This window comes from Eutrigla gurnardus, assembly GCF_963514095.1.
Source record: "Eutrigla gurnardus genome assembly, chromosome: 15".
NCBI classification, from domain to species: Eukaryota; Metazoa; Chordata; class Actinopteri; order Perciformes; family Triglidae; genus Eutrigla; species Eutrigla gurnardus.
In genome coordinates, this window is record NC_139938.1 from 4,428,441 (window position 1) to 4,449,238 (window position 20,798).

The following is a 20,798-nucleotide window of genomic DNA, read 5'->3' on the forward strand; positions in this document are numbered from 1 at the left end:
CTGTGTAGAGCATTCCTCCATGTTAACTAGCTTTCACGACTTCATTACTCCCTTGCTCCTCTCTCTCTCTCTTCTCTCCCCCTCTATCTTCCCACAAGGTTGATAATTACAGTACTAGCAGCACTGTAGCTCATGGCCCAGTTTAGAAAACGGAGAGAGAAAAAAGGAGGAACCATGTTCTCCTTTTATTGGAAGCAGAATCAAACACTGCACAAGAGACAGACTCCCTCTCTACTGCATATATGTAGCACACATGCAGATGTATGCATGCGCAAAGAGTGAGAGTGTAGAGAGAGAGAGGGAGCTGCCGAAAGCGAAAAAGAGCTTCGTGAGAAGGGAGGGGAGAGCAAGGGAGTCCTGAAAATACAAGCCGAGGAAAACCCCTGTTGTTTGCTTCGGTCAGAGCAGAAAAAGAAATGCCCTTGGCTGCTCAGTCATGCAGCCCCCCAAGTAATTACCTCCAACCTTATCAAGAGGAGCTCGGCTAGAGAGGGAGATCAGCAAGCGACACGTTGAGGTCAAATCAAGCCAGATAAATACATTAGTGCAATGATAACCAACACCCAGCCATACACTACGCTGATTAGCGATAAACCTCAACCACTGCTTCGTTTTTTCCAGAACAATTACATTGCTGCGGAGGGTTTAAGTGTCCTTGATGGCGGCCGTGATGCATGAAGTGATTACCTTGGGTTCTTATGTGCATTGACCTCATTTATATAGACACACACATAATTGCTGTGCGGATGGTTGTACTGTAACACCAGGCTCGAGGCTCCCCCAGGTGATTCTCAAAATGATTATCAGTGCTGAATGTAAATTGATGCGGGGCGTCCCTCTGTTGACCAGTTTCTGCTGGGATTAGAAGAAAACCCAATTTAATAAACAAAATGCTCTTACGGCTGTAATCTCCCCTGCTTTTTTACCAAACGTACTTCCTTTCTATTCAATTATGTTGGAAAGTTTTAAATTCTCTCCCACATATCAAAGCCAAAGGATATTCGAATGGGAAATCATACTTCTGTATAAAGCATGAGTCACCCTTTGCACACTGCCCTTAATACAATGTAATGCAAGCGTTTTTAACACTGCAAGGGTCAAATTTGACTTACGGTGTATGGACAGGATCTTTTGAAGCCACATCCCTGAAGGCTCTCTCCCAACACACTTTTCCGTTTGTCGACCGCATGTCATATTTTCACTCATGTGCCGAGAGGTCACTTGGAAACGGGCCTGGTGATGAGTCGACGTGTTGCCGGGTGCGCTGACAACACCTGCGCGCTGATGTACATAAACAGACAGGGAGCTCTCTTTGACCCACACTCCACTGACCTGGATCAGGGAATGTTTTCTGTCACTCAAACCCACACGTGTCCCCGGGAGTGATGAATGTAGCGGCACACCTCCTCTCTGTGGGAAACACCCGGGACAGTCGAGGCTGCAGGTTGTGCTTCTGGCATAGCGAGTGAATTTTCTGCAAGGCAGATGTCGGCGTGTTCACCCTGAAACACAATGTGCAGCCCCTGCTGTTCTTTTAATACCGAACACAGACGCACCTCACCATAAATGACTCACACCATATCGTATACCATGTGGTGAAATTAATGATTGTGAGCAGTCTCCAATGGCTCAAGAAAGCAGTTTTTGTTTTTCAGGGCGAAACACGTGTGTCAATATGACATAAAAATCGGCATTGTCGATCAGGTGAAAACCGGCCGGAATTGATTAGCAGCCAATCGTTCCAGTGGTTGGATGATTAATTGGTTAAGAAAGATGACAAAACAAAGTTCTGTAACATGAATTAATATTAGCCTTTTGAATGTTTTTTGTTTTGTTTAAACAGTTAAAAAGAAGCCCCAACTAGACACTGGTTTAATCTTCCACAAGAGGTTTGATAAGCCTAATTTTTTTTTTTATCTAACAAATCTATCCAACTACAGCTGTCAGATAAATGTGGTAAGTTAATAGTAAAATAGTTGAAATGTAGTGGACAAGAAGTCGGATGTAGCAGAAAACAGAAGTACCTCAACGTTAGATTTCTTTGGGATATGATCTTTTGTTATGATAACAATGACTGCTTTTGGCCCCCTGCCACATAAAATATGCTCTTACTGTTTGACTACAAGTATGCCCTAAGATACCCAATCCCCAAACATGACCTTTAAGTCAGTAGCTTTCCGAGTTACCATCTTCTCTGTTTACCCCTGTGGAGCAGTAGAGACTACATATGCACACTACGCATCCTCGTGATACAAACGCAGGCTTTTTGCTCATGTAAACAAGTCTGTGTGCTTCGCTAATCCAACCAGAGGTAGACCGCTGTCACAGTGTGTCACTATCCGTCAGTGTACTTCTCCAAGGCTTATGAAGGGAGAGAAAGTTGGCTTTGCCTAGTCATGTAGTGCTCAGTCTTTAAAGTTTAAAAGGGGCACTCTAGTGATTTTAAACAAGAACTTGAGTTTATTTTCACAAGGGGAGCTACTTAGCCTGTGAAAACACTTGTATAATGTTGTGTGTGGCTGGGGAAGGAGCTCTCTTAAGTTTGAAAACAACTTGATACCGCAAATTGATGAAGTGCGCATTAAGGAGGCGGGGAATGTCTACTGAAAGTTGCATTTTAGGAAGTCTATAGGATCCAGTGTTTTTGAAGCTGGGACTAACACTAGGGACTAAACTTAAGGAATTTCTCAGCGTTTGACCATGCTTGCCATCAGAACATCTTCTGCTTTGCTAGTAAACGCGGTCACTATTTTCTGATCAATATTAATGGTATAAATTTGACTTTGTCTCTGGAGTCGTTGTGAATGTTTGTAGTGAGCGGCACTCTCCGAGGTGCTGAATGTGCTGCTGGGAGCAGCTACTGCTAGGGACCACCGATAGTGGGTCGCTTATGTGTATGTTATTACATTATTTTTTTTCCTTTGGACAAATATGTGTTCATGAAAGTGTAAAACACACTCGGCATATATTATTGATACTAATCTTTTTCACACGGGTCTTCACTGCATATCTGTGAAGGTAAGGTAAAGAAGGTAAGCCTGTGAAATTACATAACTTGAAAATATGTTAAATCAAGATGCATTTAAAAAATCAAATAACAGGCTGGTTTATCATATTCAAAATATTGTTGTATTGCTCATAGGTCCGTACTGAATATTTCAAAACTTCAAAGCTGTGTTCATAATGCTGACATTCATATTATTATTATTACTAACTCACAGAAACATTTTGCACAGGGTGCGCTTGACTGCGATGTGGCCGCTCCACTGGGTTCACAAAAATAGAGCCCTGGTGTCCTCCACTGTGCACAGCAACTAACCATCAACTTCGTAAAGACATAAAAGCAAATGCAGAGATCGTACCACCCACTGTGACGCTACATTTCCCAATCCATACGAGTGTATTTCTGCCATCTGTATATATACTTATACTTTACAATATACATAAACCATGGAGTGCAATAGGAAACGCCAGGAGCTTTCTTTGCTTTCTTTTAGTTTTTGTGAAGGTGTGTCGGCATTTGCTGCAGTGCACCAAATGTAACATAAGCAACATTTACCATGCCTACCAATATGCACGCCTTGTTATGAAGCAAGCATGTTAATATGGTGTTTGCTACAGCTCGCCAAAGTACACATTTACACACACACACACACACACACACACACACACACACACACACACACACACACACACACACACACACACACACACACACACACACACACACACACACACACGGTAGCCATAGCAGGTATGTGGCAGAGGTACTGTGCATCATTCTGCTGAATAGTTTGACACCTCATCAACAGCAATGTACTTCAACATTAATAACAATGGCGGAACAATGGTGTGTGTGTGTGTGTGTGTGTGCGCGTGTGTGCACATTATGCAGATACAGATGCTGTCAGGACAGTGAGAGGGAAGCACTTGGCAGAATATGCATGGGGCTGTAGTGCATCACTGCTATTCGATGACATTAGTCAAGTCAGTGTTATAATTATGCACAGTTTGTTTGTTTGCATGTCGTTGAAAGCCTTGTTGCTACACTCGACTATTAGAGCCAAATAAGGGCTTTAGATTCTTGCACACACTCACACAAACACACACACACACAGCAGAGCAGAGGACAGATGAGCGAAGCGAAGATAATGTCAGTAGCGTGCCGACAGATTGTTTTTTTTAGCCGAGCAAAACAAGAGAATATTTGGTCAAAACAGAACAGCGATACTGTTTTGCCCTCATTGTTCTCCATAAAGTTAGGAAGTGATGTATTTTCTTTTTAAAGGGATAGTTCAGAATTTTGGACATAAGACCTATTTTCCAAGTGAGCCGGTGTGTTCGAGACGTAAGGAGACGTTTTCAAGAAATTTCATTCAGTTCTTCTAGTTGCCGAGTTCGCTTATGCTATGGCTAGCGCAAGTCAATGGTTCTTAGCTAGCATGGCATTAAAAACAGTCTTGCCCACTCCACAGTGCACCCGAGGCAAATCCATTGTAACGGCAGCCTGTCGATGTACATATCTGTGTTGATAGAATGTTTGAAATAAAACCAACCTTGCATTTTTAAGGATTTATGTCTCAGCAGCAGCAGCGTGTCATACTTCCTAGTAGGCTATGGCAGCGGCGGACTGATATCACCTAGCACTTATAAGTTATCGGTTCCATAATAGTTTGTTTACCTGCTGTCATTGCTACAGACGCAGAGTATCCTGCCATGCTAGTTTCTTCAATCTCACAGAAATGGACACTTTTGGAGAATATACTGAAACTTTTGAAGACTCTGATGAGGAGTTTTTTTCCACCCAAACCCAACCGTACCTGTACGAGCCTGAATATACAGAGGAAGAATTGCGCGAGAGGGATGCTCAAAGGGCAGAATGTGAACGAGCGTCTGTGGAGACCGAGATAGCCCCCGCTGGAGCTGAGAACCGGGACCGAACAAACGGAGACTGGTAGTGCCAGGAGGGAATCCCCGCAACGCGTCCGAGGGTTTACGGGTCTACGGACGGAGCAGAGGTCTGGGTTAGCGGTGCGTAATTGTGGCTTTGCGTGGCCGTGGGCTGCCCGGTGTTTGAGTGAGGACCAAGGGCTTTTCACCCAGCTCTGAAAGCACGAGGCCGAATATTCGGCGGTGTTCATGTGTCTATTTACCGGAGGGAATCCCCGCAACGCGTCCGAGGGTTTACGGTTCTCCGGACGGACCAGGTTCGCGGTGCGTAATTGTGGATTCGCGCGGCCGTGGGCTGCCCGGTGTTTGAGTGAGCTCCGAGGGCTTTTCAGACAGCCTTGGGGGTATAAGTGCCGACAGTTTGGCCCGGTTCGATTGCCTATTTACGGGCAGTATTTCGGGCGGCGCGTCTTAGAGTTTTGAGTCCGACGGAGCAAAGTAATGTTCCGCTGCTGCTGAGAAACTAGTTCCTCAAAAAATGGATGATTCATGCGATGCGAGGTTAGTTTTGTTTCAAATATTATTCTATCAACACACATATGTACATCGACAGTCTAGTGTTTTAATGGATTTGCCTCGGGTGCACTGTGGAGTGGGCAAGACTGTTTTTAATGCTTGTCTAGCTAAGAACCATTGACTTGCGCTAGCTATAGCATAAGCGAACTCGGCAACTAGAAGAACTGAATGAAATTTCTTGAAAACGTCTCCAGACGTCTCGAACACAACGGCTCACTTGGAAAATAGGTCTTACGTCCAAAATTCTGAACTATCCCTTTAAATTGTGCAGTGGATCTAATTATACTGATGTGAAGAGGGCTTTGTGTGGATTTCAAAAAAGGGACTGATAATAAATATTTGGAAAAACAACTCATCAATACTTCAAGAAAATGTAAAGGTTTTTTTTTTTTAGAACAGAATTTGGTGGGTTGGTACTGCAGCAGAATGAGTCAATCGAGTCTTTGATGTTGCCAACATGTTGGTTTGGCAATGATCTAATACATCTCGTCATTCACAACAGGTTGTTTAAATAATAGATACACAGTGGATATAATATAATGTTATAAGGATACATGAGCTGTAATAATTTATAGAAACATAGTGGGTCTAGTAAAGAGGCTTTCATTCACACACTTTGGTGTCAGTATCAAATTCAAGGCAGGAATCAGTAGAGAATATTTTCAAAGGATAACAGCCCTAAAAACAGAATATCTGTTTCCATGTATTGACATGCACCAGGTCCCACTGTCTTCATCTGCAACTTCATGATTTTGTTTCATAAGAAAAATATGAGTGTACTTTCCTTCATATCCAAATTACCACAATGATATAATGAGGGCACACTGACTCCTACAACACTTTAAGAATATGTCTCAAAAAAATATGACTCAATAGTCCAAAGTTGCAATATTTGTATATGGTAATAGAGCAAGAGGGGTTTTATCATCTATGAATATCTAATGCAGCTGCAGTAAAACACAGCTGTTATAGGTTTTGCCGGAAGCTTTCATTACACTGGATCAGAATTTATTGTGCGTTGGGATGAGGATGTTGAAGTTAGAGCCAGCTCTGCTAAGTGAAACATTAGTTATAGTGCCCCTGACACCGAGCATGGGAGTTTTGATTGCAGCCATATTGCACAAGCTGTCTATTGAAGTTGTGCCTAAAACTGTTTTTTTTTTTCTCTCGTGCACATACTGTCACTCTAAATGGGATGACAGTGTCATCTCATTCACTCTGTTCCCCTGCCATCCCTCTGCACACTTCCCTCCGCCCTGATCCTCCCATCTCCCTTTCTTGCTCTCTTCTCTCATCTCTCTGTTTTACATCTCTGGGGACAAGCAATGAACGGCGTTCCTGCTCTGATTGGATGATGTATGATGTTATTAGGTGGGATGAAATCTCACATAGCTCAAAAGGACAATGAAACAGAAACGGGGACTAAAGAAGAAGAAAGTGCGGGAGTGGAGATACCGAAATGTTTTGACAAGCAGCTTTGAAAGAGAGAGGACGCGGAGCGCTGCAGATGCTTGCATGTAACAATGGGAGTAGGTCACAGCTTCACTGACGCCTCAACCCTGGCACACTTCCTTTGGGACGTAGTCCTACAGATCTCCTCCACAATCCTCTGCCACTCTCTTGCTTCCTGTCCCAGTCGGAAGAAGACAGGCAGATTGTGCAGTGCCCTAGGCCCCTCCCTGGGGAATGTGTGTGAGGGCATGGGCGAGGTTTAGCAGAGGGGGCGATCCCAGATGGCCTTCAGTCCTCTAGGGGCTCCGTTATGAACTGCTCCTTCAGACACATTGCATCTACATTATTAAAGCGGCATCAGAGGAGACTGGTCAGCCGAGCTTCCCTCTAAGTCAGGGGACCTATAGGGTTATCCTGGCAGTCGGGGTAGCCTGGACCAGGCAGCACGGTGCTGTGCTCAGGAGACAACTTGGATTTCCTCAACATAGAGAGTGCTTCGTGTAATTGAGGGGAGCTCCAGTGATGTCTGAGAGCTGCTGCAAAGACTCTGTCTGTTTCTTAAATGAACGCAAAGTAGGCTGCAGGGACTCCGCTCATGAAACATTCAATCTCTCTATTCACCCTCCGTCCTCTCCTCCACCACCCGGCCCCCTTGATTATATATCTTTTATTTAGCGGGAGACAGACTAACTCTCTCACTTGACTTCATCCTCTGATGGCCCGAGCTCTCGCTAAAAATACCACTGGTAGCAAGTCGGTGGACTGATGCCTTCGCTAAGTTAAACATGCATTTATTCACCAGTGGAATTACTAGATGCGACAGAATTTAGATTCATTTTATTGCATTCCCAGAGTTAAGTAAATTAGTATTAGGTATTTCACCAATCACCCAAGTTATATTTATTGAATAGTGAATCATTTTACATGGCATCTATCCTCTAGAGAGATACACAACATAAATAGCTGTATTATTTTCTTTTGTAGTTCTCTGAAGTGTTTAAAGGTTGAACAAGTATTCCTCTACTGGTAATGATGAGAGGTGTTGTCTTGGCCATCTAATACATCTACAAGAAAAAAAATGGAGAGGTTTTCAGGAATTTGTTACAATTGGGGAAATTTGAACTGTTCCATGTCAGTTTGTACTGGACATGTTAAATATACTGTCTGGAGACTAAGACGAGCATTCACACATTATGGGAATATCTAACAGAGTTAAATGTTTACTACGTCAGAACTCATTAGACAAAAGGCATTTCTTTATCCCATTTAGTGCAAAACTTGCCACGGGCAATAAAAACCCTCAAGCGAGCATACATTTTTCCCCCGCAATTACGGAGGGTTTGTTGATGAAGGTTTGCCATCTCCATACAGCTTTTCTCATGCAATACTTTGTCTTTGTCTCAATAAAACTGTCAGCTTCAGAATGCTAACATGCTCATAATGACATATTAACCTGCTGATGTTGGTATAATGTCTAATATTACCACCATGATAGCTTAGTGTGTTAGCATGCTAAAATGTGCTTCTGAATACTAAATAACAATTGAGGACAATGGTAATGTAAAGAATTTGACTTTATTATAGACAAAAAGAAAGTGGATCACCAAATGTATTAGGATGCATGCACTGAAGACCATGCACGTCTGTACAAAATTTAAATGAATCCACCCAATTTAATTTGAAAAATAGTTTGATTTATTCACATTACCATGTTCTAATTTCAGACTCTGGACAAAATGAAACTCCTCTGTGGTTGGTGTCTTCAAATTCTGGCATATTTGACTAACCCTCTCCTTTTCCAGGTTCTGTAAATCAGTGAATGTCATTTCTGCTCTCGACCTCTGGCGGTGGAACCCGTCTAAAGCAATGTCCTTGTCCTCCGCTTCCTTCCAGATCCACAGCTGAAAGGCATCGTTACTCGGCTGTACAGCCAACATGGATACTACCTGCAGATGCAGCCTGATGGCACCATGGACAGCACGAGGGATGAAAGCAGTGCATTTTGTGAGTGTGTGTGTGTGTGTGTGTGTGTGTGTGTGTGTGTGTGTGTGTGTGTGTGTGTGTGTGTCAATTATTCACAGAGGAACTGGTAGGAGTCATACTGTACTAAATGCATGTAACACCTGCAGTTTTTTCATCATCATAAAGCTCAAATGCGGAGCAGCTCACCTTCATAGGGAGCCAAACCTCCACCTTTGTCAAAGATGCTGTACTTTACACACAGCAGAACAACAATAGAACAGCAGTAGGTACGACACAGCAAAAGTTAGGTTTTTGTCAGCTTATGTCATTTTCTTTGGCAATGTGTACTGTTACCACCAGCCATCTGTACTGGGTTTCAAATCACAGACACTGATTGGATCTGAAACTTTGAAGTTGATAAATCACAGAAACCTGCTACCCGAGTTTAAAATGCTTCCAAGTGACATACTGCCAGCACTGAGACGATGTGAATGTTCATCCTGACCTTTAGCAATCTAATTGTGGTTTTCAGTTCAGAAACTGGCGGTGTTCTCTTCCTACTATCATTTCTTTGGATTTGCCGATTTGACCTTCCTGCCTCAGACACGGGCCCTTTTTCAGACTGTAGTTTGAATGCGGCACATTTTTTTAAATTGAAAATTGAAATTATTCAACAACGTAAATCAGTGATTGATGGGTTGACTCTTAATGTTACAGGTTGAGTAGGTTAACCCACAAGATACTCTATCCATCTATCCTCTGCTCTGAGCTCTGTTTGGTGTGGCAGAACATCTCCAGTATCATCCAGGTTTAGAGGCAGTGTTGTGTTTGCATAAACATAAAAGGTAAAAATGTGAAAAATATAAACAGCAGCAGTGAGGGTGCAGCCATTCAGCCTAATGAACACAGAAAATCTGACTTTGTTGCTGTACAATAGCTGGGCTTCTTCTCTGACTTTGTGTTTTTTCCTCTGTCTCTTTGTCGTGGACTATCTCTCCTGATTTATTCCCCACTTCAGCACAGTTTAACTTAATTCCGGTGGGACTGCGGATTGTGGCCATACAGGGGGCAAAGACAGGATTATACCTTGCCATGAATAGTGAAGGATACCTCTATACCTCGGTAAGTATGCCTTACACATCAGTCATGTGTAAATTGATTCATATCTCAACCACCATGTTATAAAAATATGTTGCTTATTATGATTGCTCTGGTTTTGGCTTGTGATGTCAGTGTTCAGGTCAGGATATAAACAGGGATACGAGCTTCATGTGGTCCCGATATCTGAACAAGAGAGAAGCTCTTGCCTGTCCACATCAACGACATGAAAGTCAATAGGGATATACCAATTAGGGCTTCATCATCTACTGTCATTTTGGATTATGAGGTTCAGCTGTCTAATAGCTACAGTTTAATTATTATTCCAGGGTGATATGGATGATGTGAACTTAAAGGAATACTTCACCCACGATATAAACATTTGTATATAAATTACTCACCCCATGTTACCCTGAATTCTTTAAAGTGATGGTTCGGAGTGAAATCCACCCTAGGTAGTTTCCACCATGACATCCAGCCAAATACCCCCTCAGAAGCATTTTTAGCGATGGTCAGCATTGGTCAAGACCTGATAATACAAGCATTTATAAAAATTCAGCGAAACTTTTTCATACTCTCGCGTGAAACTCGTGCCACGGCATCGGCTGGGTAAACACGGAAGTGGCGTCTACGCTGTGGTAGCGTTAGTTAGCGTTAGTAGCCGAGGATAGAAGCTATCAGGCAAGTGTTCTTTTAAATACTGGTGTACGTACAAACTTTCAAATGCCTCGTTTTGTGAGTACAGACCCTATGTGTACTACTGCAGAAGTTTGGTAACATTCCATGCATTATTAGTGGGGTAATTTACGAGATATACACTATGTACTATAGCGCTAGTACTAAGCCATTCGGCTGATCGCCCTATCTTGACCAATGCTGACCATCGCTAAAAATGCTTCTGAGGGGGTATTTGGCTGGATGTCATGGTGGAAATTACCTGCATTTCACTCCGAACCATCGCTTTAAGAAAACTTGTGGAAACTCTGAGAAAATTCTGAAAAGAAAATATTGAAATATTGGAGTTAAGTTTTTACGCTCGGCTGAAGTGGAAAAGCTGGAGAATCGATAAAAGCAGAGAAGAAGAAGAGGAGAAAAAAACAGTGACTGATTAAAATTCTCCTCATCGCTCCACACATCTGATGTAACCTTCCTCACATTAATACATGCAACAATCAGAAATATTTCCATCAAGTTGTCTATATTGTTTTTCAATCTTTGAGGTTCTGCTGGTACTCTTTTAATTATGTCATTGTGTTATGCCCACATATCTGCATTGGTGGGTTTCTAACTGGAAGATAAAGGGCCATTTACTTCTTATTTAATTGAACCATCTCCTAATAATCACATAATTGATGTGGATGGAAACAAGCATTGGTTTGTATTATTTTTTCTTGAATTTCAGTTATGATTTGCAAGACATTTGGATGGAAACCTGATGGGGAGTGAAAGATAGGGTGATAACCTGTTCGACTACTTGCATGAGTATGCAAATTAGTTTTGGAAAGATAGGGAGAGTGGATATAAAACACTGTTGGAGGATCTGCGGTCTCTTGAGTGCACAAACTATTGACAGATTTGGGGTCCATAGCAGGTGAGAACGTGACAAACAGTGTCACTCTCACACTTTTAATAACTATTCCAAATGTAACCAATGTGCAAGGTACTTTTAAGTCAATTAAGACTGAATACTTGCAACCATGACGACATAATGATAAAGTCCTGCAGTCATGCAACTAATGCATGAAATGCTTGGGATTCTGAATCACTGAGTCATTGAGTCTGAGATTGCAGACAAATATAAAAATGCAATCAGTTGCAGACTAACTGTCTGATTTATTTATTGCATTAACATACATTGAAACAGTTCCAGGTAAACCAGGAAACAGAAATGTGTGAATCTGTAGCAAGAGGGTGAAAAGAGAGAACTCTATGAACACCATGACAGTGTAGTAACAACATGTTTCGTCTAATTTAGTCAATGCAGCAAAGCACTTCTCAAGAATCATTTCAATTCTGTCCAAGTGGCAGTTGGGCTTCATTCTATGCATTTGGCAAACTTACCAAAATCTACAACAACCAAGAGATGGCATCGTTCTAAGCAGAAGGCATGGCTTTTCAGTCAGTTTTAGGAATAAGCAGCAGGCTGTAATTCTGGTGAGAACACCTGTGCACTCAGTGGACAGTGCTAATCCCAGTGTGACGTCCAATCAGTGCCACGGGCAGCGCTAGAAACAGTTAGACGGTACAGTCTGATCAGCACCTTGGACAGTGCTTTAGCATTCAGGATCAGATCTGTAATTTAATTCATGGAGAGCAACATTTTTTTAGCAGAAACATATTTTAAAGACTCAAATAGGTTCTCTTTACTGGTGATTTGTATGTTGGTCCCTGATTAGCGTGGATTAGACTTTGATGGCTTGCCTCTGTGAATAAAGCAGGGATTTCCTCTGCATCAGTCAACAGCGGCAGCGTCAAACCCACCTCTTTCAGAGAATGCTGTCTCTTAAACGCACACATACCGTTACATGTATGAGTTGGTATGTAGGTATGTAAGTGCAGTACGTAACAGAACAGCTGGTTTATTGTATAATGCATGCATGTTTGATTTTATGGCTCTACAGTGTACCTGAAGTGCTGATTTACTGCTGCAGGAGGGTCTACAGGTGGCACGATATGGCCCTTTATACATATCTGTGTGCTCTAACCGCATGTTCACATTTACTTTTACATTCAAAAGCATACCAAGAGAGTGCGTGACACAGACGTGGAATGTTTTCATTCACGTTGAATAAGTTCATCACTGTCACTCTCAAGGTGACTGACAGAGTGACTAGTCGCTTCCTCACAGCCATTTTTCTCTTGTTCTTGCAGATGCTGCCATTTATTTGGCTTAATGGTGGTAATTATGTTTTTATGTTTTGTTTTATAATATAAACTCTTTCATGGCCCCTGTGCATAGAGGCCAGGCTCTATAACAAGCGGACAAAGTCCACTGCCGTCTTGTCTTCCACATGCATCTCAGCCTCGCTACCTGTAGGTGACAACAGGAAATGGCTGATCCTGATATAAAAATAGAGCATGGCTCATTCGTGCCCCATTTTATCATCTATGTGCTCTGGAAAACCATAGACAGAGAGAGAGAGAGAGAGAGAGAGAGAGAGAGAGAGAGAGAGAGAGAGAGAGAGAGAGAGAGAGAGAGAGACAGGATTTTGTTGAAGGAGGCTGTCTCACTGAAGCACTTTTTGTGCCAATCAAGACTTAGACATAGGCTTTGCTTGTTATTGTAAATATTTGGTGCCTTCATGCAGGTGTTCATATGTGCATATTTTAAATGACAGGAATGGCAGATACAAATTAGCTACATCAATACATCTCTTTTCCTTATGTGAGACTAATCTTTTTTGTACATGGCAAATGTAATAACATCAACTAAACACAATTAAACACATATTCCAAGGATCAATGTCGGCCAAAATAAAGCAGATCAAATTCCAATGCTCTTTTACCGTGTTGTGCTTTGTTTTACCTCAGCCGGCTATTGTTGCAGTGCTGCTCTCCTTTACCACAGTGGGATGCTCACACACAGTCCGTGCAAGCATCCCACTGAATATCTAAGTGAAAGTTAGAGTGTTTGATGTAAATAATTATTTGGGAGCACAAGCGAGTGACCCCAAGCTCAGACAGAGAGTTTGGAAAAAATATACAGATTCACAGAACTCAGACGCTAAAGAATCGTTTTATCTCTCCTCCCGCTTTCTCATTAGCACAGGGCACAAAACATTCAAGCGGTAGCTTCTCTTTTTTGAGCGTGTTTTTCCGTCGCTTTCACTGTTTAAGATGATAAATGTTGCCGGCAGCCGGTCATATCAGGTGTCATTAACAATTGTTAATTCTGTGAGTAGCTTGGCATGCAGGGCAAACTTAAACGTGTCTGCTGGCTGGTTGTCCAGGATTGTTAATGAGGGAAGACCCCCAACTCTGTCTCACTTCTCCACAATCACACATGGACTGTGTCTTCTCTCTAGCTGGTATTTCAGCGAGTCAGATGCATATTTAATTAACATACTGTATGAATATCAAATCAGAGTCGCATCAAGATCAAAGCAACTTAATTGGGAATTCCCGACCAAGAATACATGGAAATAAAAATCACAGTTACAACCTAAGACTGGCATGGCTAATACAGATTGGATGGTTTTAATGCAGGTTTTAGCAGCAGTCAAATTGTGAGAAGGACGTTTTGGACCGACACCATGTTTTTCTCACAGCTCTCACCTGGGAGTTCACACAAACGCACACTTCATACTAGAGGTCAACTGATATGGCTTTTTCAGGGCCGATACCGATTATTACTAATCTAAGAGTTCGATAACTGATATTTGAAACCGAATTGTCTGCAGTAATAAAAAGTGTCAAAAGGTGGCCAAATTTAGAACAACACAAACTCTTAACAACAATTTGTTGAAATTCCTTAAAGCACATGTTTTATTCACAGAACCTTTCAACGTGACCTTAACACAAAAAGTGCTTCTATCAAAAGCATTATTATGAAGCTGAACAAATGAATAAACAAATAAATAAAATAATAATAGTTCCCTGAAGTTTGAACTATGAAACAAATCAGATAGCGCTGCTGTGGGCGGGACATTGCTTAACACCAGAGAGTAGACACGGCAGCTGCATCAGAGCCAAAGTAGGGTATTTTAAAATCAAATTACATTATTGGCAAATTGGCTTAAAAATTACAACGGTAACCATAAATATGCTCAATATCGGCACTGTTAATCGGCTTCTACTACTACTACTACATACAGTTCTTTGATGCATTTAAGAGATATTTAATACTATCCGTATAGGCCTGTGTGTGTGTGTGTGTGTGTGTGTGAGAGAGAGAGAGAGAGAAACAGGCAGACAGGAGAGAAAGAAAGAAAGAAAGAAAGAAAGAAAGAAAGAAAGAAAGAAAGAAAGAAAGAGAAAGAGCATGAGACCTATCGATGAAAACCTCGGGCGTATGTCCTTTCGATTCTTTTCATGGGTGCATTGAGATGCAGGACAACACCAGCAGCGAGATAGCATCGCTTTTATCACAGGACAGGATAAAATGCGGACATTAGAAAAAGTAGCAGAGAGGATAATTGATCAGAGCAAGAGAAAAGAGATGAAGTACAGACACGTAATGATAGGGACATACATTCCGCCGGGCAGCCAATTACAAGCACTTAGGCGAGGCATTACCTATTCTTTCTGATTGGCTTGTGATAGCGGCCTACCTTCTACCGGTGCTCTGCTTCTAATAAATATTCCCTCTGCAACATATTACAATCTAGTCCGTGTGATTTACCAAGAAATGAAATACCTGTGGTGATGATATTGTTACACAAACTACCACCAGAGAAATTAAAAGCGGGGTGATAAAGGCAGCAGCTCCCTCTCACAGAGGGGAAGTCAGCCACCAGTCCTCTATCTGCATTATATTGACAGGGGCCTTTCAGCTGTCGGTCAACCCTGCAGAGCTATGAGTCCCTGCACATTATGCACAGAGTCCCTGTGTTTTGCTAGACAGAATTAACTGCCAGTCTCATCCTCTGTAAAGTCCTCTTAATAAGCACGTCTGTGCCCTATTGACTTACGTAACATAGCGTGTTGTAGTGCATCTGGTGTGACAACAACATTAGCAACATGCTCTGCTGATGGTGTTCTGCAACAATCACACACCCACACAGATTACACACACACACGTGTGTACGTAACGGTGGATTGTTGTGAATGTGCTCTCCATTTCACGTTGTCATGTGAGTGGGCTGCTGCAGAAGTAATGCAGTACTATGAAAAAAACTGTGGGATTACTGCAGCTGGGCAGATTACGCAGTTTCCCATAGATTACCCTGGGAGCTGATGGGACAGTCAATAGATGCAGGAAGCCTGTATGACACTGTGACCTCTGCTGTCTAAATAAGGGACTGCACGTCAGAAATGCTAAAACATGTTTTGAATTCCAGTTTGAAGCATTGTTATATTTTCAGAGGCAATAGTTCTGTTTTTTTTTTTACAGTGGTACATGCCTGATGAAATGAGAATACCAATCAATATTATTCATGGGTTCACCATCCTTTTGGTCATACATTTTATTCCTGTTCTCATATCCTAAAAAATGCAGGGGAAGACTTTAGTTAGATTTAAGTACCTCTGCCCTCTGTGTGTGTATTATTAATACTTCACTGTCCGTACTTGGTGGTGAGTGCAACCCCAGTGTATGGTGGCATGGAGAGTTAAGCTTCCTGAAGCAGGTAGAATAGATGTAATCAGACACAAGGGATGCGGGAGGGGGTGGTGTGTGTGGGCGGGGGGGTCGGGACGCTGCTCTGCATCATAAAAAGGTTCTACCCATCTTGGGGATTCTCAGCACGGATGCTACATGTTACCGTTCTCGTCCGCTTTCATTTAAATTCATTTTTGGCTTGGGACACATGGAAGGAAAGCTTTTCCAGGTCTCTCAATGAGTCACGGTTGAACAAAGAGGTTTTTTTTATTTCATTTATACTCCGAGCACCCCACCATTAAGATGGAAATATTCCCCCACATCACTCTTAAAAATGTGCAGCCCTCAACACATCCTCAACAATCATTCATCTGCACAGGTAAATGTGGTGGTTTGAGTGATATCTTCAGTCAGTACACCCTGGGTGGTCCCTGTAGTTCTGCTGAGGTCACCTCAAGGTGAGCCTCAGAGATAAGAATAATTACAGCAACATATTTGTATCCGTTAGGGACCGGCATATTGGCCCTTGTGGTTGGCTGTCAGGAAACATTACTTTAAAGACCTGTTTGGAAATTTGAAGACATTTGTCTTCTTGAAAGCTGCCTCGAATTTATTTTCTCCAGACCACTGGAGACCACTTGAGTCGAATACAGAAGATATGGGCTCTATCTAAAGTTAATTTAATTTAGGTAGTTCTAGAATGACTTGGGACAGGGGTTATCGCTGGTGTCATTCCAGAGGTTAAGCTGAAGGGTATTTTCTTGGAGTGATGTGTTCCCTTTTGAGAGGGACACGAGTGTCACATCATGGTGTGCTGGCGAATAACGCCCTTGTCTGCCCAGCGTTCTTGCTTTGGTCCTGGGGGAGATGCAAAGAAGCAGTTTCTCCCTTCTTAATCTCCTCTATTACCCAGCACCCCCTCTGTCCTCTCCGATCTTCTGCTCTCTTTCCTGTCTCTCCTACCTTTCCCCTTCTGTCTCCCGCACTTCCCACCCCTCTTGCTCTCTGGCCTGATTAATAATGAATGAAGCAGATCATCTATCGATCCCATCCTCTTTGTGTTAGGCACAGCAGAAGATATCAAACCTGTCAGAGATTCTTAAAATAGCTCCGCGATGAGATGGTGGTGGTAGTGGGAGAGTTTGTTAAGTTAAGGGTAGGGGCTTTATGGGGGGGAGACAGTAGTTAAATGGGCATAAAATGTTGTGGAGCAGCAGGGCAGGAGAGGACAGAGAAAGGGCACATAGTCCTGAATTGCCTTCTCAGCTAAAGGATGACGCCTCCGTGTGAAGGAGAAAGGTGATGATCTGTGATAAGTGTGAAACTGGAGGTCCCTTATACTTTCTCAATCTACTTTTGGCTCTTTGTTAAAGCTCGTCTATGCCAAGTTGTGATCCGTTGGCCCTCTTCTATCATCCTGAGCCTGAGAAATTCTCCACTCAGCCATTTCTGCCCTGCTGCTCTCACTTAATCAATCCAGCAGATTGGCTTTGCTCACTGACAGGGGAAGGACCCTGTCGAGACCCTGATGGAGACTAAGAGAGATGTATATCTGTCGGTAATGGTTAATATCACCAGTCAACAATATGCAGGGTTCAGTTGTCCTGATGTTAAGCACAGAGAGGGAGGGGAAGTGCTGCTGGAACATTTAAAAAGGACTGGCTGGATTGGATCCAAGTTTTGCTAATTTGATTTTGTAATGTCTATTCAGATTTAGCCATTCTTGGACAATTGACAGTACATGAGCATCACCTAGATCAAAAGGGATGGTTGTCTCTTTGGGAATCAAGGGCGATTAATCCTACTATTATTTCTACATACCCAGCCTGGAAAAAACTGCCAGTTAATGTGTTCTCAATTTTTTTGGCTTGTGCTCCTTTTTATCAGTTTTCATTCTAATGAAGACACAGCGCTTCACCAATATGGTAAATAAATAACGTCTTTCAATTAGTGTTGAAACAAGCAGTCGACTGATTGATTAATTGATTAACTTTATGGGAAATATTGGCAACAACCTTGATATTTGAATAATCATTTTAAGCAAAAATGGCAAAAATGTCCTGGTTCCAACTTGTGGAATGTGAATAGCTGGTGGTGAAGCAGTGAAGAAGAAGATGTCAAAGCTAACGGGGCTAATCAGTTAATAAATTCCTATTTCTAATCAATTACGTGGTATCGGATCGGTGCCTGGACTCAAGTACTTGCCGATACCGATGCCAGCATTTTTGGCAGTATCGGAGGCTGGTATCGGAACAACTCTACTCGTCACCATGTGGAGACAATAGATATGCTCTGAATTCTGTATTCAATATATTCACATATAAACAGAGCAATATCACCCCAAAAGCCCTGATGCACAGACATCTGCTGAAGAAACACCGATTCCCAATACTGTTTTTGGGGACGATTCTGTACATAAGCACCGCCACCAACTTACAAATGCTGCAAAGACTGAAGCCATTATCTTGTTCATTATGTTGTAGTCTAGTTTTCTGAACTTGGAATGCCTCTGATGCAGTCACTGCAGGTTGACGTCAGAAATACTCATTTATATGTGCAGTATGTAATGTATGTGCGTAGATTGACTTTGTTATTGCATTGGTGTAGGTGTCAGTGTTTCAGTGCTTTTCATCTTCTCTGCTCTCTCCCTGTGGGAATGTGTTATGTTTAGCAGAGATGTTAGTACAATTTCTACATGTATGGTAAGCATCCTTGCATGGTGTTCCCAAAGGACCAGGATGTTCATGCTTTCAAAGAAACACAAGTCCAGATATAATTCCATCCATCCTTTCCCCCAGGAAACGGTCACCTAATTAATGCATTTCACACGTGCGTTCACATGTTCATATTCTAAGACTCAAAGAATATAAAATGTTGTTTACATATTCCCCTCTTTCTTTACTTGCTAATATGAAAGCACATCTCCCTTTCCCCCCTTGACATTTCAGGAGAACTTCACTCCAGAGTGTAAGTTCAAGGAGAGTGTGTTTGAGAACTACTACGTTACATACTCCTCCATGCTCTACCGCCAGACCCAGTCTGGCCGCTCCTGGTATCTCGGTATCAACCGTGACGGCCAGGTCATGAAGGGCAACCGGGTAAAGAAGACCAAAGGAGCTGCACACTTCCTGCCTAAAGTTATAGAGGGTTTGTTTCCTTTGTGTCACTTTAGTACAACTCAAACCCGTTTCTTTGCTCTTAATCACCTTCTTTATTATTAACCAACAGCTTCTACCTTTGTCTCACAGTTGCGATGTATAAGGAGCCATCGCTACACGAGCTCGCCGCTGAACCGGTGAGTCCTCCTCGGAAGACAGTGAAGACATCCGATTCGCCGTCGCTAAAGAATGGACGGAAAGAAGCTCCCAAGGCCGATGCGTCATAGCACAGGAGACTGAGGGTGGGACAAAGGGCAGCAGGAACACTGGGAATACAGTCGCCCATTATGCACTGAGGGCGGCTGGGGGAATGGCCCTCACTGGCCACCATATTCCAGAAGTGCACTAGGAGATGCTGAGGGATAAAGGGTCAGCAGGTCATCAGCAGCCAAAAAGGCCTACGAGAGGAGTCCCCCCTCACCCGTCACCACAGAAAGAAAGCCCAGGGCCTGAGCCAGAACTACTCCCACCTCCCCCTCCCACTGTTTGTCTCTTTCTCTGTCCCCTTAAGACTTCCTTATGCAGTCTCCTTCATTTCTCTATTATTCTCAAGCTTCTCTGTCCTACTGACAATTTCATCTTTTCTCACACGCCTACCAACGGTCTGCTCTGTCTTACTTATTCACCACTTGCGCATTTTGAGCGCTGACTCTGCACCATAATTCTCACCCATGGGCGCCCTCTTTAGCCCTAAAGTTGGTGATAGTGTGGCTCAGCCAGTTTTCCAGCCACCATCTGCTGTACAGCTAAAGCTAATCACCAAGGTCAACCAGGCTCAAAGTGAGATGAAAGATATCTGCAGGGATCCTGGGTCGGGTCAGGTCAGCTGAGCAAAACCAGGCTGCGAGGAAGTGAGTGGACGAAATAACAGTATATTTAAAGTGTTTATGATATTAAAACTAATAGCAATTATTTTTTTATGTTTTGTATGTTCAGTTTTTCTTTGGTTTTCTTTTTTTTAATATTTCAACCTATCCTGTGATATCAATTGGAATTCATGAAAGCCCAGATGGAAACGGACACGGGCACCTAAACACGGTCTGTAAAAGATGATCAAGATGATAACAATGTTCATAACCTTCGATCAAAACAATAGCAAGGTGGTTATCATCAAGGTGACGATAATGACGAAGATAAGGTTTTCAGAATTTTCAGAAAACGATCAGAAATTTATGACGCTCACAAGAGAGGCACTGCTTGCATAAGTGTCACATAAAACAAATAAATTAGCCATTATTCTTCCTGGGAAGATGAGCCATAAAATAGAACATACATTACAAGAGTTTGTACACCTGAGCAATATTGTATCAACAAGCCAGAAGATAAAAAAAAAAAATGTGCGTGAGATGAGTGAAAGAGTATACGTCTCCCTCTTTTCCAGCCTCCCTTTCTCTACCAGGTGA

General features: G+C 42.5%; 1 protein-coding gene across 1 annotated transcript in view; it reads left to right on the forward strand.

The window, feature by feature from the left end:
* fgf11b (fibroblast growth factor 11b) overlaps nucleotides 1-20,346 on the forward strand; it is a 30,307-nt gene extending 9,961 nt beyond the window's left edge. The window contains exons 2-5 of the mRNA XM_084028687.1: nucleotides 8,812-8,922; nucleotides 9,899-10,002; nucleotides 19,186-19,384; nucleotides 19,486-20,346. Of these exons, the coding sequence (XP_083884813.1) occupies nucleotides 8,812-8,922; nucleotides 9,899-10,002; nucleotides 19,186-19,384; nucleotides 19,486-19,622 (551 nt within the window). The 3' untranslated portion in view covers nucleotides 19,623-20,346. The remainder of the gene's footprint in view (nucleotides 1-8,811; nucleotides 8,923-9,898; nucleotides 10,003-19,185; nucleotides 19,385-19,485) is intronic.
* The last annotated feature ends 452 nt before the right edge of the window (nucleotides 20,347-20,798 follow it).